Source organism: Mustela erminea, chromosome 4, assembly GCF_009829155.1.
Source record: "Mustela erminea isolate mMusErm1 chromosome 4, mMusErm1.Pri, whole genome shotgun sequence".
NCBI lineage: Eukaryota > Metazoa > Chordata > Mammalia > Carnivora > Mustelidae > Mustela > Mustela erminea.
In genome coordinates, this window is record NC_045617.1 from 117,173,018 (window position 1) to 117,188,777 (window position 15,760).

Here is a 15,760-nt window from a genome sequence, read left to right on the forward strand (position 1 = left end):
GAAGGAATCCAGCCTTAGGGGCATGGAGCACCTGGATTCAGCCAGACCTGAAGCCCGCCCGCCACTGAACTTCCAGTTCTGACCATGCATGAATTTCCTGATCATCTAGACCAGTTTGGGTTGTTTTGAGTACTTGCAGCAGAAAGACCCCTCACTGAAACCCTCATGGGGTGATCTTGAGAGTCATGTAGCTCTCAGCCTCAGTTTTTTTACCCACAAAATGGAACTAATAATATCTGAGAGAGTGGAGAGAGACCTCAGTGCACCAGGTCTTTCCCCCCACCGGCATGAACCTTCTGGCATTTACATTATACATTCTCATCAACATTCTCTCAATGATCTCCATCCTTGTGCTCCCCTTGGATGCATTTCAAAATTCCCTTCCACTCCTTCCTACCTCATACTCATCCATGAGCACCCCAACATACGCTCTCCAGCCATATTCCTCAACCCCACTCTTCCTGTAAAGCCCTCCACACCCTTCCAGGACCCCTCCTCTTCACTCACCTTCCCCTACCCTGTTTCTCTCCTGCAGTTCAGCCTGAGACCACCACAGACAGGACCGAACTTTCCCGCCCCTGGACTGGAATAATACCTAGCAGGTTCCCTCTCCCAGGAAGTGCAGACAGAAGCCACGGTCAGGAAGTGAGTTTAATGTCTCAGGAGCTGGATCGTGAGCAATATGGGGGCTCTTCAGGCCTCTGGCCCCAGGGCCGGGGGTGGTCAGCAATCAGCCTATGTCCTCCTCTAAATCAAATGGCACCGGCGGGAACAGAATGGGTCCCTGGTTATGCAACTCAAGCCACGTTGGCAGGGGCATATGATGTTGATAGCTCCCTTGGTCTGTGGGAAATGCAAACAAGAGTTGGAGGTCACTGAGGTGCAGGGAAGAAGGAGGCCTAAACATCTCGGGGAGGAGGAACACAGCATGAATAAAGGGGTGTCAGCTCTGCCGAGGATAGCTTTATGACTTTAGGCAAGTTAATGAGCTTCTTGGTCTCAGTTTCCTCATCTGTCAAATGGGGATAGTAATAGTAACTTGCCCCACAGGGTGATCATGAGGACCTGGATAAAATAGAGCAAGGGGCCATAATGAAAAGACCCTCTGGCCACCCCAGCTGTAGAGTCAGGGGACTGGCTGCCTCCCTAGGGCACTGGCAGCTCCCCAGACAGGGACGTGGAGGCCGAGCCCATTCTAGAAAGGCGTGGGCCCAGGGCCAGATAAGAAATGACGAGTAGTAACAACATGTACGCTGTGTTCCGCATTTCTGCCGGCTCATAACCAAGCTCCAGTGAACACCATTGTTGCCAAGACAACCCAGTGAGGTTGTGGCTTTAGCCCCATTTTACAGATGAGGAAACTGAGGCTCAGAGAGCAGAAGTGACCTGGTTGATGTCACAAAGACAGGAAGTGGAAAAGCTCAGGTCCAGGGCCCCTGGGTGGCTCAAATGGTTAACTGTCTGCCTTTGGCTTAGATCGTGATCCCAGTGTGCTGGGATAGAGCCCTGCATCAGGCTCCCTCCTCAGCAGGAAGCTTGCTTCTCCCTCTGCCTCTGCAGCTCCCCCTGTTTATGTGCACTCTCTCTCTCTCTCTTTCTCTCTGTCAAATAAAGAACTAAACTCTTAAACAAAGAAACAAACTCAGGTCCCACTCCCAAGCTGTGGTCCAGTCCCCACAAGGCCATGAGCCTCTCAAAAAATTAGGGAAGTAGGGGGACACCTGGGTGGCTCAGTCAGTTAGGCGTCTGCCTTTGGCTCATGATCCTAGGGTCCGGGGATCAAGTTCAGCATCAGGCTCCTTGCTCAGCAGGGAGCCAGCTTCTCTCTCTGCCTCTGCCTGCCACTCTGCCTGCTTGTGCGCTCTTTCTTTCTGAAAAATAAATAAAATCGTTCAAAAAAAATTAGTGAGGGGGCGCCTGGGTGGCTCAGTGGGTTAAGCCGCTGCCTTCGGCTCAGGTCATGATCTCAGAGTCCTGGGATCGAGCCCCGCATCGGGCTCTCTGCTCAGCAGGGAGCCTGCTTCCTCCTCTCTCTCTGCCTGCCTCTGCCTGCTTGTGATCTCCGTCTGTCAAATAAATAAATAAAATCTTTAAAAAAAAAAAATTAGTGAGGTGGGGAATGGGTAGGGAAGAGTCTCTTCCCATCAACTTTGTCTCAGTGAGTTAGGGGAGAGATGTTCATTCAACGAACATTCGTTGAACCCCTAATATGTGCAGGTACTAAGTTGGGAGGGTGGGGGTTCAGAGGTGAACCTGCTGTAAGCCCACCCCGGAAGGGCTCCCGCCAGTGGTGGAGGCAGAGGGAAAACAAGGCCAATTGGCTGGAGCCACACCACGATGAGGGTGTGAGCTCCATACCCTCCCATGAGGAGCTCCCCTTGGAGCTCCCATGAGCTCCAGGGAGGGAAGGCTTCCCTGAGGAGGTGACTGGAGTTGTCCTGCAGGACGAGTAGGAGCTTGCCGGGAGGAGGAAGGGGTGAGGGCACCCAGGCAGAGGGTGGGAAAGCAGGGACAGCCACGTGGACTTTTGTAGCCTCCCCCACCCCTCAAGGCAGAGTCAACTGCACCAGCCCAGAGCATCACCTGGAACAAGCACAACATGGCCATTCTGGCCCTAGGGGCACAGAAGGCACCAGCACGGTCCAGGTCCATCAGGCAGCAGTCACTGGCACACTCAGAGTGGTGGGAGCACTCAGCACCATTCACCTGTGGGGACAACTGTCACCAGCTCTCTGGCGGCATGCCAAGGAGTGGGAGGGATGGGGGGCATCGTCAAGGCCCCAGGGGTCCAGAAAGAGAAGCCATGAGGTGGTGACCAGCAGGTGCCACCCCCACCCTGCACCCGCCCCAGCAATGCTCAGAGAAGCAGAAGAACAGGAGGCTAGTACTTCCCTCTCTGCCTCTCCTTTCCTGGGCCTCCATCTCCCTAGTGCTAGGGGAGCAAATACTCCCAGATCACACCTTGGTTTGGGGGGTGGGGGTTGCGTGGAAAGAAAGGGAGGGGGAGAAAGACAGGGAATGGAAGGAACAGTGATTGTGCTCAGGAGAGGGAGAAGAGGGAGTGAGGGCAGGTTGGTAAGGTGTGGCTGGGGACCAGGTCTGAGACGGTGGGGGTGGGCACTGGCTCAGGGGAGGTACTGGTCATAAGACCATTTTCTTTCACCTCCAGGCTCACTGGGGAGGTGAAGCAGAACTTTGAAGCTCTTTGGGGATGGGGAGGGACACATTAAGCTTCCAGCCCCGGGAACAAGTCCCCATTTTGGGGTGGTACCCCTACCCACCCCCCTATTTCACGCTTCAAACCCAACTGGGGTCTCCTGGCTGGTCTGTGATGCCAGACACCTCACCCCCACGCCCACTATAGTAGAAAGTTCAAAATGCTCTTTTGGCTCACCTTCATGAACCTCTTTTTAAAGAGCCGGAAATCGCCCCAGCAAGGGAGCAGGACCCCCACAAGGAGCATGAAGGCTGTGGCCATGGGCATGGGCCTGGGCGCCAAGTTTCAAGGCTCTGCTGGGGCTGGAGGGGCCGCAGGGATAAACCCCTTGCCTGGCATGTGACCTGGTGCCCCAGGGGCCCGCCCTGGGCTGGAGGTGGAGGGTGAAGAATTTAATGGTCACAGGCTGCTCAGGAGCAGAGGCAGACAGAAGCCCTTTCCTGCACCGCTGAGGACTCCCCCGGGGCCCTGGGAAGCTAATGGAGTAAGGAAAAGAGCTCCCGGGACACCCTGAGTCAAGCCTTGGACAGACTGGAGTGCACATTTTAGGGGCCCTAGGAGCCTCCCTAGGCATGACTTCCAAATTGGAAAAAAAAAAAAAAAAAAAAAAAAAACACCTGTGAAAGAATATTTTGCTTTGAAAAATGATGCAAAGTCGATATACCGAAATGAAATGAGCTTCCTTCCTAATAGTCTGACTCTCTCTTTCTCTTTGTCCTTGGTGCCCCCAGCAGCCCCCCATCCTGTATCTTTTGGAGAAGCCAGCGCCAACTTCTGGAGCTTTTCCCTGGACCTCTCGAGGTCCAGTCTTGCTGTCGGTAAGAAACAGGAAGTAAGACAAGATGGCCTCCAAGACCTAGGATGTGTCTGGTCTGGGTTAGATGATTAATTGTCTAAGATTTTGTCTCTGAATTGTATGAAAAGTTGGGGACAAGGGAGGGGAGGAGAGAGGAAGACTCAGAAGGAAAGGGGGTTTAAGGGACAGCAGCATATAGTGATCAGTGGAATTTTGGGACAGGCACCTTCCTCAGGACATCCCTCTTCATGAAACCCCCACCTCACCTCACACTTGCCTGCTTCTGCTTTTAAAAATCTGCTTTTGGGGCACCTGGGGGGCTCAGTGGGTTAGTCGTCCCACTCTTGAGTTTGGCTCAGGTCATGATCTCAGGGTCATGAGATCAAGCTCCGTGTAGGACTCTGCACTCCATGGGGAGTCTGCTTGAGATTCTCTCTCTCCCTTTCTCTCTACCCCTCCCCCTGCCTGCTTTCTCCCTCTCTCCCTCTCTCTAAAATCAATCAATCAATCAATCAATCAATCTTGAAAAAAAATTGCTTTTAAGAAGAGATGTGAGAAGGCCTGGCTTTGTAGGGGGAGCTACAGACCCACTTATGCCCCCTCCCAAATTCCTATGTTGAAGCCCTGCCCCCACAATGTGTTGATATATGTGGAAATGGGGACTTCAGGAAGTGATTAGGTTTAGACGAGGTCATAAGGGTTCCCCCCTAAGGGGTTTAGTGCCCTCATAGGAAGAGACACCAGAAGGGCACCTGGCTGGTTCACTTGATAGAGCATCTCTACTCTTGATCCGGGATCACAAGTTCGAGCCCCACATTGGTGGTAGAAATTACTTTAAAAAAAAAAAAAAAAAAGACACCAGAGAGCTTGATGTCTCTTTCTGTCTGCTATATGAGGACACAGCACAAAATGCAGCCATCTGCAAACCAAGAAGAGGGCTCTCACCAGAACCTGACCATGCTGGCACCCTGATTTGGGGGTTCCAGTTTTCAGAACTGTGGGAAATACATCTCTGTCATTTAAGCTCCCTAGTCTGTGATATTTTGTTATGTTAGCTGGGCTGACTAAAATAGGGGCCTTAAGGCTTTCGTCTGAGAATAAGAGCTTCCACTGTACTCAGAGGGTTTGGGATGCATCAACAGATGTCCCTGTATTAGTCAGGGTAATTAACACTATCTGCCGCAACAGAGAGCTCCTGAAATTTCAGTGGCTTGGCACAATAATGTCTTATTTATCACTCGTGTAAAATCTGGTATGGAACAGAAGATCTTTCTTCTGTCTTGTAGCTACACCATCTGGAAGACTGGCCTCCAGGGTCACGCTGGAAGGTGGAAGAGAGAGATGGAGAAAGAATACAGACACTTCAGTGCCTCAGCCTGGAGTGACACATGCCTCTTCACTCACAGACCATTGGCCAAAACTAGTCACATGACCTCAGCTTCTGCAAGGGAGGATGGGAAATTCAAGGAAGTCTCAGAGAACTCAGTGTATTCTATCATTTCTGCTGCATAAGTCTTAGCCCCATTTTACAGATGAAGAACCCAAAAATTCAAGGCACAATAACTTGCCCAAATAGCACAATTAAGTCACAGAGCCTTGATACAAATGCAGGGCATTCTAGCTACGGAGCCCAAGCTCTTACCCCTGTCTCGCACTGCAGTGTGTGACCTTAAGGCCTTGTTCTCAGTAAAGGAATTTTGTTATCACAGTGTCCTCCCCATCCAGGAGTCGTGATCTACAGCTCTCCAGACCTATGGTCTGCTGCTTTGGGCAGCTAGTTCCCCACCACGAAGCTGACAGTCTCTCCCAGCCCCACTGTGAACTAGAGGGGATCTTCAGGCACTCATAACTCTTTGTACAGAGTTCTCTCCTTCCCTGAGGTGTTTGGTCATGCCCTTGTGAGTGTTAGGAAACTGGAAAATACTGTTAACTTCTCCAAAGAGGACACATTTGGAGGCAAGAGGCCAGCCACTGTGTGTCAGGATTGGCAAGCTGAGATTCTTGATCTGGGGTCCCAGGGCCCCTGGGAAGTTCACTGAAGGCTCAGAGGGGATGGTGGAGCCCCTGAAATTCTATGTGCATGGCTTAAACAATTTTTTTTTAAGACAAGTGTCTGCATTTTTCCTCAGAAATGACTTAAGACTGGTTTAGAACCTTCATTTTAAGGTGAGGAAACGGACACCCAGAGAAGGAGAGACTTGCACAAGCAAAGCAGCAGAGCTTGGCCTAGACCCTGGGCTCTTGTCTCCAAGTCCTGCACTCCTTCTCCTGTACCAGGGGCTTGTCTCCCCAGTCCAGCCGGTGCTGGTCACAGGCACAAATCCAGGACACCTCTGCAGCAAGAAGCGCGAGTGGGAGCCAGATCACCAGGGTGTCCAGGGCCAGGGGTATAGGAGTGGTCACTGAGCCACCTGACCTGTGAGTGTGGCCACAGTGCTGCCCCCGGGCCAGGGTCCAAACATGGTCCAGTCTTGTCTGAGAAGAATGGGAGTCAGTCCAAGACAGGGGGACACCTCACTGGGGGACCTCTGTGATCTGCTCCTACCCCCAATTCTCTGTCTCTTCACCTTCTGACATTCTCCACTGTCTCTCCCTTCCTGCACCTTTCTGGTGGTTTCCATGACAATGTTTTCACTGATCCTCGGCAAAATGGAGAAAATGGAGGTGATGTAGGGTTTTTTGTTAAAGATGAACTTAAAGAATGATTCTTTGTTCTGAAATTATGCCCTTCCTACTTTCTTGGTGTTCAAATATGTTTTCATGAAACATTGGCAATAACACAATGGTAGTTTCTTTTGGTTTTTCCTGTTATTGTTACATGGTTGTTATATACAAGTGGTTAATATGCAAATTCTGTCAGTTCCCAGAGTTTTTTGGAAGGTTTTTTTTTTTTTAAACATTTTATTTACTTATTTTATTTATTTGAGAGAGAGAGAGCTGGAGGGGGAGAGAGAATTTGAAGTAGACTCTGGGCTGAGTGCAGAACCTGATACGTGGCTGATCTCACAACCAAGAGGTAATGACCTGAGCTGAAACCAAGAATCAGAGGCTCAATTGACTGAGCCACTCGGGGCCCAAGAAGTTTTATCAGTCTGGGAAATTCCAAAATAAAATTCTGGAGAAAACTGATGTAATGGAAATTGTTTATTACTCAATTCATTCCTGAAGGAACTCTCAAGGTAATCTGGGGAGAACGACGAATAAGGAGGCACTCAAAAGAGTTTGAGATGTGGGGTCAGCCCAGCCAAAGCTTCCTAGAGAAGATGGGGAGTGGGAAATATTTGGGGGTGAAAGGGTGAAGACACCAATGTTCTATGTAGAATGCCCAGGACAGTCTCAGATGTCAGCAGGAAAAGTGGCTGGGTGTTCTTTTTCAAAGCCTTGAAGAGAAACTAGGATTCAGGCAAGCTCGGATTAAAGGGCTTCCACGCAGGGATCCAGAGTGAGCAAAGATTTGGAGGTAAGAAGGAGCAGAGCACAGTGAGGACAGGCTGTCTGCTTGTGCAAGGACATGGTGGAGTCAGGAGTCAGTCAAGTTTGGGAAACTTGCAGGGCCCTGAGACTCAGCAGTTGACGCCTGAGCTAGGGGTGGCAGCAGAGAGATGGGGAATTGCTGGTTCCTGACAAATGGGGATGGATGTTGGCCGGCAGAAACACAGATATCTAGAATATCCCAACCCATGCCATGTGAGGACTGCTCTAGATCCAGAAAAGGTTCCCGCAAGGGCAGGAGTGGATCATGGACATGTTCCTTTGGCCAAGGACAATGCCAAAGGAAGGGTGCTTAGAAACATGGGCCCACTGCCTCCCATTCCCCAAAAGCATTAGGCTACAATTCACAGACCAATGAATTTAACTTTTTTTTTTTTTTTTTACTAAAGGACATACATTTTTTTAAAAAGGTTTTATTTATTTGTTTGACAGACAGAGATTACAAGTAGGCTGAGAGAGAGGAGGAAGCAGGCTCCATGCTGAGCAGAGAGCCCAATGCTGGGCTTGATCCCAGGACGCTGGGATCATGACCTGAGCCAAAGGCAGAGGCTTTAACCCACTGAGCCACTCAGGCACCCCTAAGGAGATACATTTTATACTGGTATTCAGACACCAGTAGATACTGTTAACCACTCTAATTGGTTGATGTCTGTGTCATGCTGGTGGTCAAATATTTGGATTATCACCACGGCAAATGTGTGTATGTCTGTGCATGCAACTGAAGTTTCACAAAGTAATACATTTACTGTATATTATCTGTTCTGAGATTCTTTATTCATCTTTTTAAAATGTTGGTTGGGGGGCGCCTGCATGGCTCAATCCGCTAAGTGTCTGACTCTTGGTTTCAGCTCAGGCTTGTGAGATGGAGTCTTTCTACTCAGTGCAGGCTGTGCTTGGGATTCTCTCTCCTTGTCCTTCACTCTCTGCCCCTTCCTCTTCTCAGGCTCTCTCTCCCTCTCCCTAAAAGAAATAAAATCTTCAAAAATGTGGGTTAGAATCCACCAAATTGATTTCAGCACTCTACTGAGTCCAGCTGATTTGACTGCAGGCATCAGTGTCCATTTGCCCACTGATTCATTCATTCAACAAACATTTAGTGAGCCCTGCTTTATGTTAGGCACGTTAGCATCAGGCTCCAGTTGCAGATAACAGACACCACTGTGCCTATCTAGCAGAAAGAGATGTAGTAAGACAGACGACTGGGGGCTTACGAGACTGAGCCTCCAGGCACGAAACCCCCAAACCACTGCAGAACTGAGCTGCCAGGAAAGCCACTACCCCTGTCACCATCGGGAAGGTAGGATTCAGGAAGCCATCACTGCCACTGTTGGTACCAGGAACACACACCTTAGCTTTGATCTCATGATCAGGGACCCAAGGTCAAATGACTGCCTGTGTCTGCGATATCTGCCCTACCCAAAAAAGAGAATGCCTCCCCCACAAATTCCTCTACTCCACTCACCTCCATGCCCATCAGTTCTTTAGGCAGTGCAGGGGATCTTTATACCTAAATCACATCTGAAGTCCTGGGTGTGATAGTCTAATGTTTTGCTTTCCAGTCCAGCTCTACGGGAAGGCACACCAGGAGGAGGTGGAACAGAAGTTAAACAAGCCAGTGGACAGCACAGGGACAAAATGTCTGGAAGTGGTACAGGTTACCTGGTGCGGAGGTAGGTTTCTACTCCCTATCTGAAAACTTTTCAATTTTTACAGCTGCATGTCCCTTTGAATGCCAACACATGCCTTTTATTTCTATGTTTCTCTTTCATGTATATTTAATATGTTGGATTTTTTAAAATTACAAATTTGGTGGTCAGGGTTTTTCCTCTCCTCTGGCAATTTGGTAGGGAAGTCCCATGCCCCACAGCCTTCCCCCTTCCCAACTGTGCTGTTCTCATGCGCCCATCCTCCACTCTCTGGAAGGTCAATGGAAGCTGCTTTGTCAATTTCTTCTGGCAACAAATCAAGAGAGAATGCTCCCGCTGCTCTGTGCTAACAGTAACTTAAACTTGCTCTCTTCCCTGGAGACTCCCATGGTAATCGTAGTTCCTTTCCCCTAAAAGTTACAGTGGCTTCATAGACAAAACATGGTATCTGCCACTTGTGGAAACCAAGGCAAGAGATGGTCCTGGGGAAAACAGACAGATAGATGAGCTCCCCTCCCCTGTGTCCCTTGTTGGTCCTGGCTCTGTGCTCACCTGCCAGCTCCTATTTAAGAGAATACAATAAGAGGACTCAATGCTCAACAAATGTCTGTCTAATAAGTAAAGTGTGAAACAAATCACTAATAGTGTAATCTCATTTACCAAGACAGGGCTATAGGATATACAATTAGGTGTAGCTGTGGTAAAAGAAACTGAAAAATAAATGGCTTAATATAAGACAGAGGTTTATTTCTCTTTCTTGTAACATTCCAAACATACATAGTCCAGAGCTGATATAGTAGCTTCAAAGCCTCGTGACCCAAGCTGCTCTGCATCTACAGGTACTGCTTTAATAAGCAAGGTCCAAGATGGCTTTCCAAGCTGTTCCTGTTTCAGGCAACAGAATGGAGAATGGGGGAAGAAAAGGTGTGAATTCTCCTTTTTTTTTTTTTTTAAGATTTAATTAATTTATTTGACAGAGAGAAAGAGAGATCACAAGCAGGCAGAGAGGGAGGCAGAAAGAGAGGGGGAAGCAGACTCCCCACCGAGCAGAGAGCCCGATGCAGGGCTCGATCCTAGGACCCCGAGATCATGACATGGGCTGAAGGTAGAGGCCCAACCCACTGAGCCACCCAGGCGCACCCTGAATCCTCCTTTTAAGGACTCTTGTATACTATGGACCAGTAATATTCACAGGGCCAAAAGTACCTGCAAAGGTAACTGGGAAATGTAGCGTCCTACAGAAATGGAGGCATGGCGGCAGTCTAGTAGTCTGTGTTGAATGTGTGTTTGCCAGGGGTATGCTTTCTGATTCCACAAGGTACATTCCCATTCATACCCAAGAGTCCTGGCTCTAATCTCCTTAATCATGTGATCTCCATACCTCACCCTCTCTGCCTCCTTGACTCAGAGTTGACTCCAGCAACCCCTAGAATCTAAGCACCCAGGGTGATAAGAGAACGGAGAGGCCCTACAGTGAGGATTCATTTGCTTTTGTCATTGTCATCTCAGACTGACAGGGCTGAGCCAAACACAGTGCCCATACTTACACCCCTTGGAAACAGAAAATATTTGCCAGCCTTGTAACCAGAAGACATCACCGGAGCCCCGCCGTTAGCCTTGATGGTTCCAGCCTTAGGAAGCACAATTCATTACAGTGTCTCTTCTCCACCTTCCAATAATGTGACCAGGGGTACCTCAAGCCTCAGGGAATTTCCCCTGAAGTTCCAACCTGGGGTCAAATCTGAGGAATCTGTTCACTCCCTTGGGAATAGCTGAGGTTCTCACCCTTGCTCTGGCCACTTGGACCTTCTGGTGCTCCCTGTAGAACACCAGGAAATGGCAAAAGATGTAATCCAAGTTCATGAACTCTGCTCTCTTTCTCTGCCTTCCTTCCCTCTTTTCACTCTATTGTATGTATGTAGGCCACTGCTTCTCAGACAACAATACATCAACTATTTTAAGAAATCTCATTTCTGTTTTTCTATTATTATTTGTTTGCTCTGTTCTCATTCATTTTGAAGTCTCTTACTCATCAGCAGATAAGCTGTAGTAAGTGCCAAACATTTAGGAGAAAAATATCTATTCACTTCACTTTTCCTCCCAATTAAGGAAAGACAGGCATCACTGAGTTTTGGCTATGGGACTCCCTGGCCCAACTCAAGGACAAGAAGTGTTTTAAGGTGGCAATGACTGAGAAGCTCTGGGGCGGAGGACTAAGAGGAGAGGAAGACAGCAGAGAGGAAGGGGGACCTCTCAGGCTGGGGTGTTGATTTATCTTTTGACTTAGTGGGGCCAGGTGTCATGGAGGAGGAAAGCTCTCTATCCATTCACTTTTTATTCCTCTCAAAGGAAACCATATCATGTTCCAGGACATTCAAGCGGCTCTAGTTTCCTGTGGGCAGGGATCACAGACATTAAGCTCCCACAATGAGTGTAGCATTGCAGAATGTTTTGTTCTCATTCTCGTTTTGAAAGAAGAGAACCGACCCAGTGACGGGACCCAGGCAACAATCATTTTTTGTATTTGTTACCTATCGTTGCGTAATGAAATACCCCAAAGCTTAGTGGCTTGACCCATCATTTCTTGTTTTACAGTCTGTGTGTGTCAGGAATCCAATCACAGCATAGCTGGGTCCCGTGACTCTGGGTCTCTCACAAGGGTACATTCAAGGTAACCTTCAGGCTTGCGGGGGGTGGATCTGTTTCCAAGCTCCCTCAAGTGGTGGTTGGGAGGTCTTGGTTCCTTGCAGGGTGTTAGACTGACAGTCTCTGTTCTTCACGAGCTTTGGTCTGAGTCTTGCCGGGTTCCTTGCCACATAGATCTCTCCATAGGACCTCTTGTAGCATGGCAGCTGTCTTCATGGTCATGAGCAAGTGAAAGGCAGGAGAGAGTAGAAGCAAGATTGGAGCCATAGTCTTTTGTACTCTAATCTTAAAAGTAACAGTCTCAGGGTGCCTGGGTGGCTCAGTTGTTTGTCTGCCTTCTGCTCAGGTCATGATCCCAGGGTCCTAAGATCAAGTCCTGCATTGGGCTCCCTGCTCGGTGGGAATTTTGCTTCTGCTTCTCCCTTTGCCCCTCCCCCTGCTCATGTTCTCTCTCTTTCTCTCTCTCTCTCTCTCTCTCTCTCAAATAAATAAATAAAAATCTTTAAAAAAAATCTTTTAAAAAAATTGATATATTTTTTTTTTATTCTCTTCTTTGCCATCTTCTGTTGGTTAGAAACAAGTCACTAGGTCCAGGTCACATTCAAGGGGGGCAGATTGCACAAGGCATATTTAGGAAGTGGAGGTCATTGGGGTCATTTTAGAAGGCTGTTTACCACACTTACCAGCTATTATTATTGGAGAGCGATAAAAGTTATATTTGCTGGTGATTTTAAAAAATCCTGTTTTGCAGAAGATAAATCAATCTCTCTCCTTTACTTTGTTTCTTCACTCATAACCGCAACTCTGCAGTCCTTATTGCTTTGGGCTCAGGGAGCAGTTAATGGTAACATGTGAGCTGAGAGGGAAAGAGATGCTTTCCTTTAAGACTTAGCAGCACAAAGCTACGGACTCTGGTCCCGTTCGCTTGAGAATGTTGTGCTGGGATCCTGCTGGAAGTCATCTTGTGGGCACAGCTGAAGTTCCCTTGTCCTGTAACTGACAGTCTGGCTAACTGTCATCTAACAGCAAGCCAGCCCCTACCATAGTCCCATCTGAGGGAAACTGACTGGGTCCCTTTTGGTAAAATTCTCTGCCTTCCTTCCCTCTTCTCACTCTATTGTGTGTATCTAGGCCACTGCATCTCGAACAACAATACCTAAACTATTTTAAGAAATCACATTTCTGTTTTTCTATTATTATTTGTTTGCTTCTTGCTCATTCATTTTGAAATCTGTTACTCATCGCCAGAGAAGCTGTAGCAAGTGCCAAAGGTTTCCCACCCGGAGGAGCTCCTCCCTTTCTTTCCTCTCCTCCCCTCTCCTCTTCAGAGATCCAGTCAAGCCCCTCTTCTCTGAAGCCTTCTCAGAATCAACTGAAAAGATGGAAATTTCCTTGGAAATGTAATTGCCTGAAGGTAAAAGAAGGTAAGGAAACAGCTAACCATCTGAAAGGAAGCCTGAGGGAAGAGAGATGATGGCAACTCTCAGTTATGAAATTTCTCTTCTCCTTGAAAGCCAGCCTCTGTAGGCGGAGACAGATGCATTGAGCTTCTGAGCACACAGCAGGTGTTCCATTAGTCCTGGTTGATCGATGCCCCCTGTTGTGGTTCTTAAACATTCACAAATTCTTTGCCACTCTTCCCTTCAAAAGGTAGAGCCTAGGGGTGCCTGGGTGGCTCAGTCGGTTAAGTGTCCGACTCTAGATCTCAGCTCAGGTCTTGATGTCAGGGTCTTGAGTTCAAGTCCTATGTTGGGCTCCATATTGAGCATGGAATCTACTTAAAAAAAAAAAAAAGATTTAAAAAATGTTTTAATGTAAAAAAGAGTAGAGCCTAGTTCTCCCTGCCTTAAATGTGAATCAGCAAATCACTTCTAATGAGTTGAATATAGCAGAGTGATAAGGTATGACTTCTGACGTTAGGTCCGAAAAATTATTGCAGCTTTTTCCCTGCTTTGTCTTGGATGAACCTCTCTCAGGGAAGCCAGCTGCTACGTCATGAGGTCTCCCAAGCATCCCTGTGGAGATGCCCACATGTAGGGAAATTGAGGCCTCCTACGAAGAGCTAGCATCAGCTTGCCAGCCAGATGAATGAACCATCTTGGAAGTGGATCCTCCAGCCCCAGTCAAGCCTTTGGATAACTGCAGCCCAGGCCAAAAGTTTGACCACAATTGTAGCTTGACTGAATCGGCACTGCCCAGCTCAGATGCGTCTGGATTTCTAGGGGAGATAACAAATGCTTACTGAGGTTTTAAATTGCTAAGAAGGAGAGAGGGAGGGAGGTTGCAGGAGAAAAGGATTTTGCTTCCTGTGTGCAACTGGGAATCTCCAGCTTTACCAGTGCCCGATGCCTGGTGCCAGCAGCTAGCAGCTTCTCCCGGCACTGCCCACCTTGGGCAATAATGTAAGTGGTGTGACTCCTCCCCTTTCAGTGTTTGCAGCTTCTCCAGCACCCAGCCTCTGCTGTACACTTGGCTTCTCCGGCATGAGGCTCCTGCAGCAGTCACAATGTCGAGCACCAGGCTTCCGTGGTACATAGAGGCTAGCTGCGCCCAGTGGACAGTTTTCTCTTTTTTTTTTTTTTAAGATTTTTTTATTTATTCATTTCAGAGAGAGAGAGAGAGAGAGCACGTGCGTGAGCCAGAAAGCAGGAGCAGGGGGTGGGGCGGAGGGAGAGGAAGAAGCAGGCTCCCCACTGAGCAAGGACCCCCCCTGATGCGGGGATTGATCCCAGGACCCTGAGATCATGACTTGAGCCAAAGACAGACGGCCAACCATCTGAGCCACCCAGGCACCTGGTTTTCTAGCCTTTGAGTTGGCACTTCCCCGTGAAGAAGTTTCCCTGGCATCCTAGAGGGGCAGCTTTCTGGCATGTTCCACTCTCATGACAGTATAGCAACTTTTCTGCCATCTGGTGAGCCATAGGCTGTGTTCTCACCAAGGTCTGGGTTTCAGCTTTAGTGTGGATGGGGGGTGTCTCTTCCTTGCACTACCCTAAACCTCAGCCCTGGGGGTAGGGCTGCTCCTCCATTTATAATTCATGTATTCTTTACTGCTTACTAACCAAGTCTTTTGTTACTCTAATCCCCTGGTGTCATAATTATATTAAAATTACCTTGTTCAGATCACTGTGTGGTTTCTGTCCCTTGATTGGACCCAGACTGACATGCAAAATTTGGTCATAGTTGTTACACAGCCACAAATAACCAAACCACCCCCTCCCCATCTCATCGCCCGCTGCCAACTCCCCTTTGATTACCATCAGCCAATTACTATCTTGTGCCTATGCAGAGCAGGCTCTTCCTTCAAGGCTTTATAAGGAGTCAAATATGATCTTCTACAAAAAGAACAAAGTTTATAAGATCAAAGATTTAATTGGCCAAATGCTGAATGAAAGGTTCAGATACGGAGTACTACAGAAAGCAGCAAAGGCTGGTTGAGGAAAGCTCTAGGCTGCAGTAGGACGTCATTCAACTCTGATGACACTATAGGACACAGCCCAATGGAAAAGAGAGGGCATTGTAGCCATGGGGAGCATTGTATCAAAAGCTTAGAAGCAAGCCCCACCCGGTAGGATTAGGTGAGCAGTGACTACTAGTTCCCTCTAGTTTGGCAGGAGAAGAGATTTTATATGGTAGGCTAGGGGCAAGCAATAGGACCAGATCATGAAGGACCTTAAATACAAAGCTAATTCATTTGGTGCCATCATGTTAAAAAAGAGTGGGGCGCAGTGGCCCAGTCTTTGAGGACAGAACTCAACCTACTTTTGGTATAAGTACAATTATACTTGTCAGATGATGAGACTTGGCTTTGGGTTTGAGAAAAAGTTCATTATGACAGTAGGGAACGCCTAAATGTTTTTGAGGATGATGTAATGTGGGGTTCTGAGATTAGCCTAGAGTATGTTGGGCTGGAGAGAATGGATAACAGAAGTAGAAAATGATACCCAAAAGTCCTGATGGAGG

At 48.2% G+C, this 15,760-nt stretch overlaps 1 protein-coding gene across 1 annotated transcript; it reads right to left on the reverse strand.

The window, feature by feature from the left end:
- Positions 1-747: 747 nt before the first annotated feature.
- Positions 748-3,478, reverse strand: CLPSL2 (colipase like 2). The gene is made up of 3 exons (XM_032341360.1): positions 3,395-3,478; positions 2,584-2,706; positions 748-843 (listed from the first exon to the last, which is right to left on the reverse strand). Exons 1-3 carry the CDS (start codon positions 3,476-3,478, stop codon positions 748-750), a joined length of 303 nt encoding a protein of 100 aa, XP_032197251.1.
- Between the last annotated feature and the right edge of the window lie 12,282 nt (positions 3,479-15,760).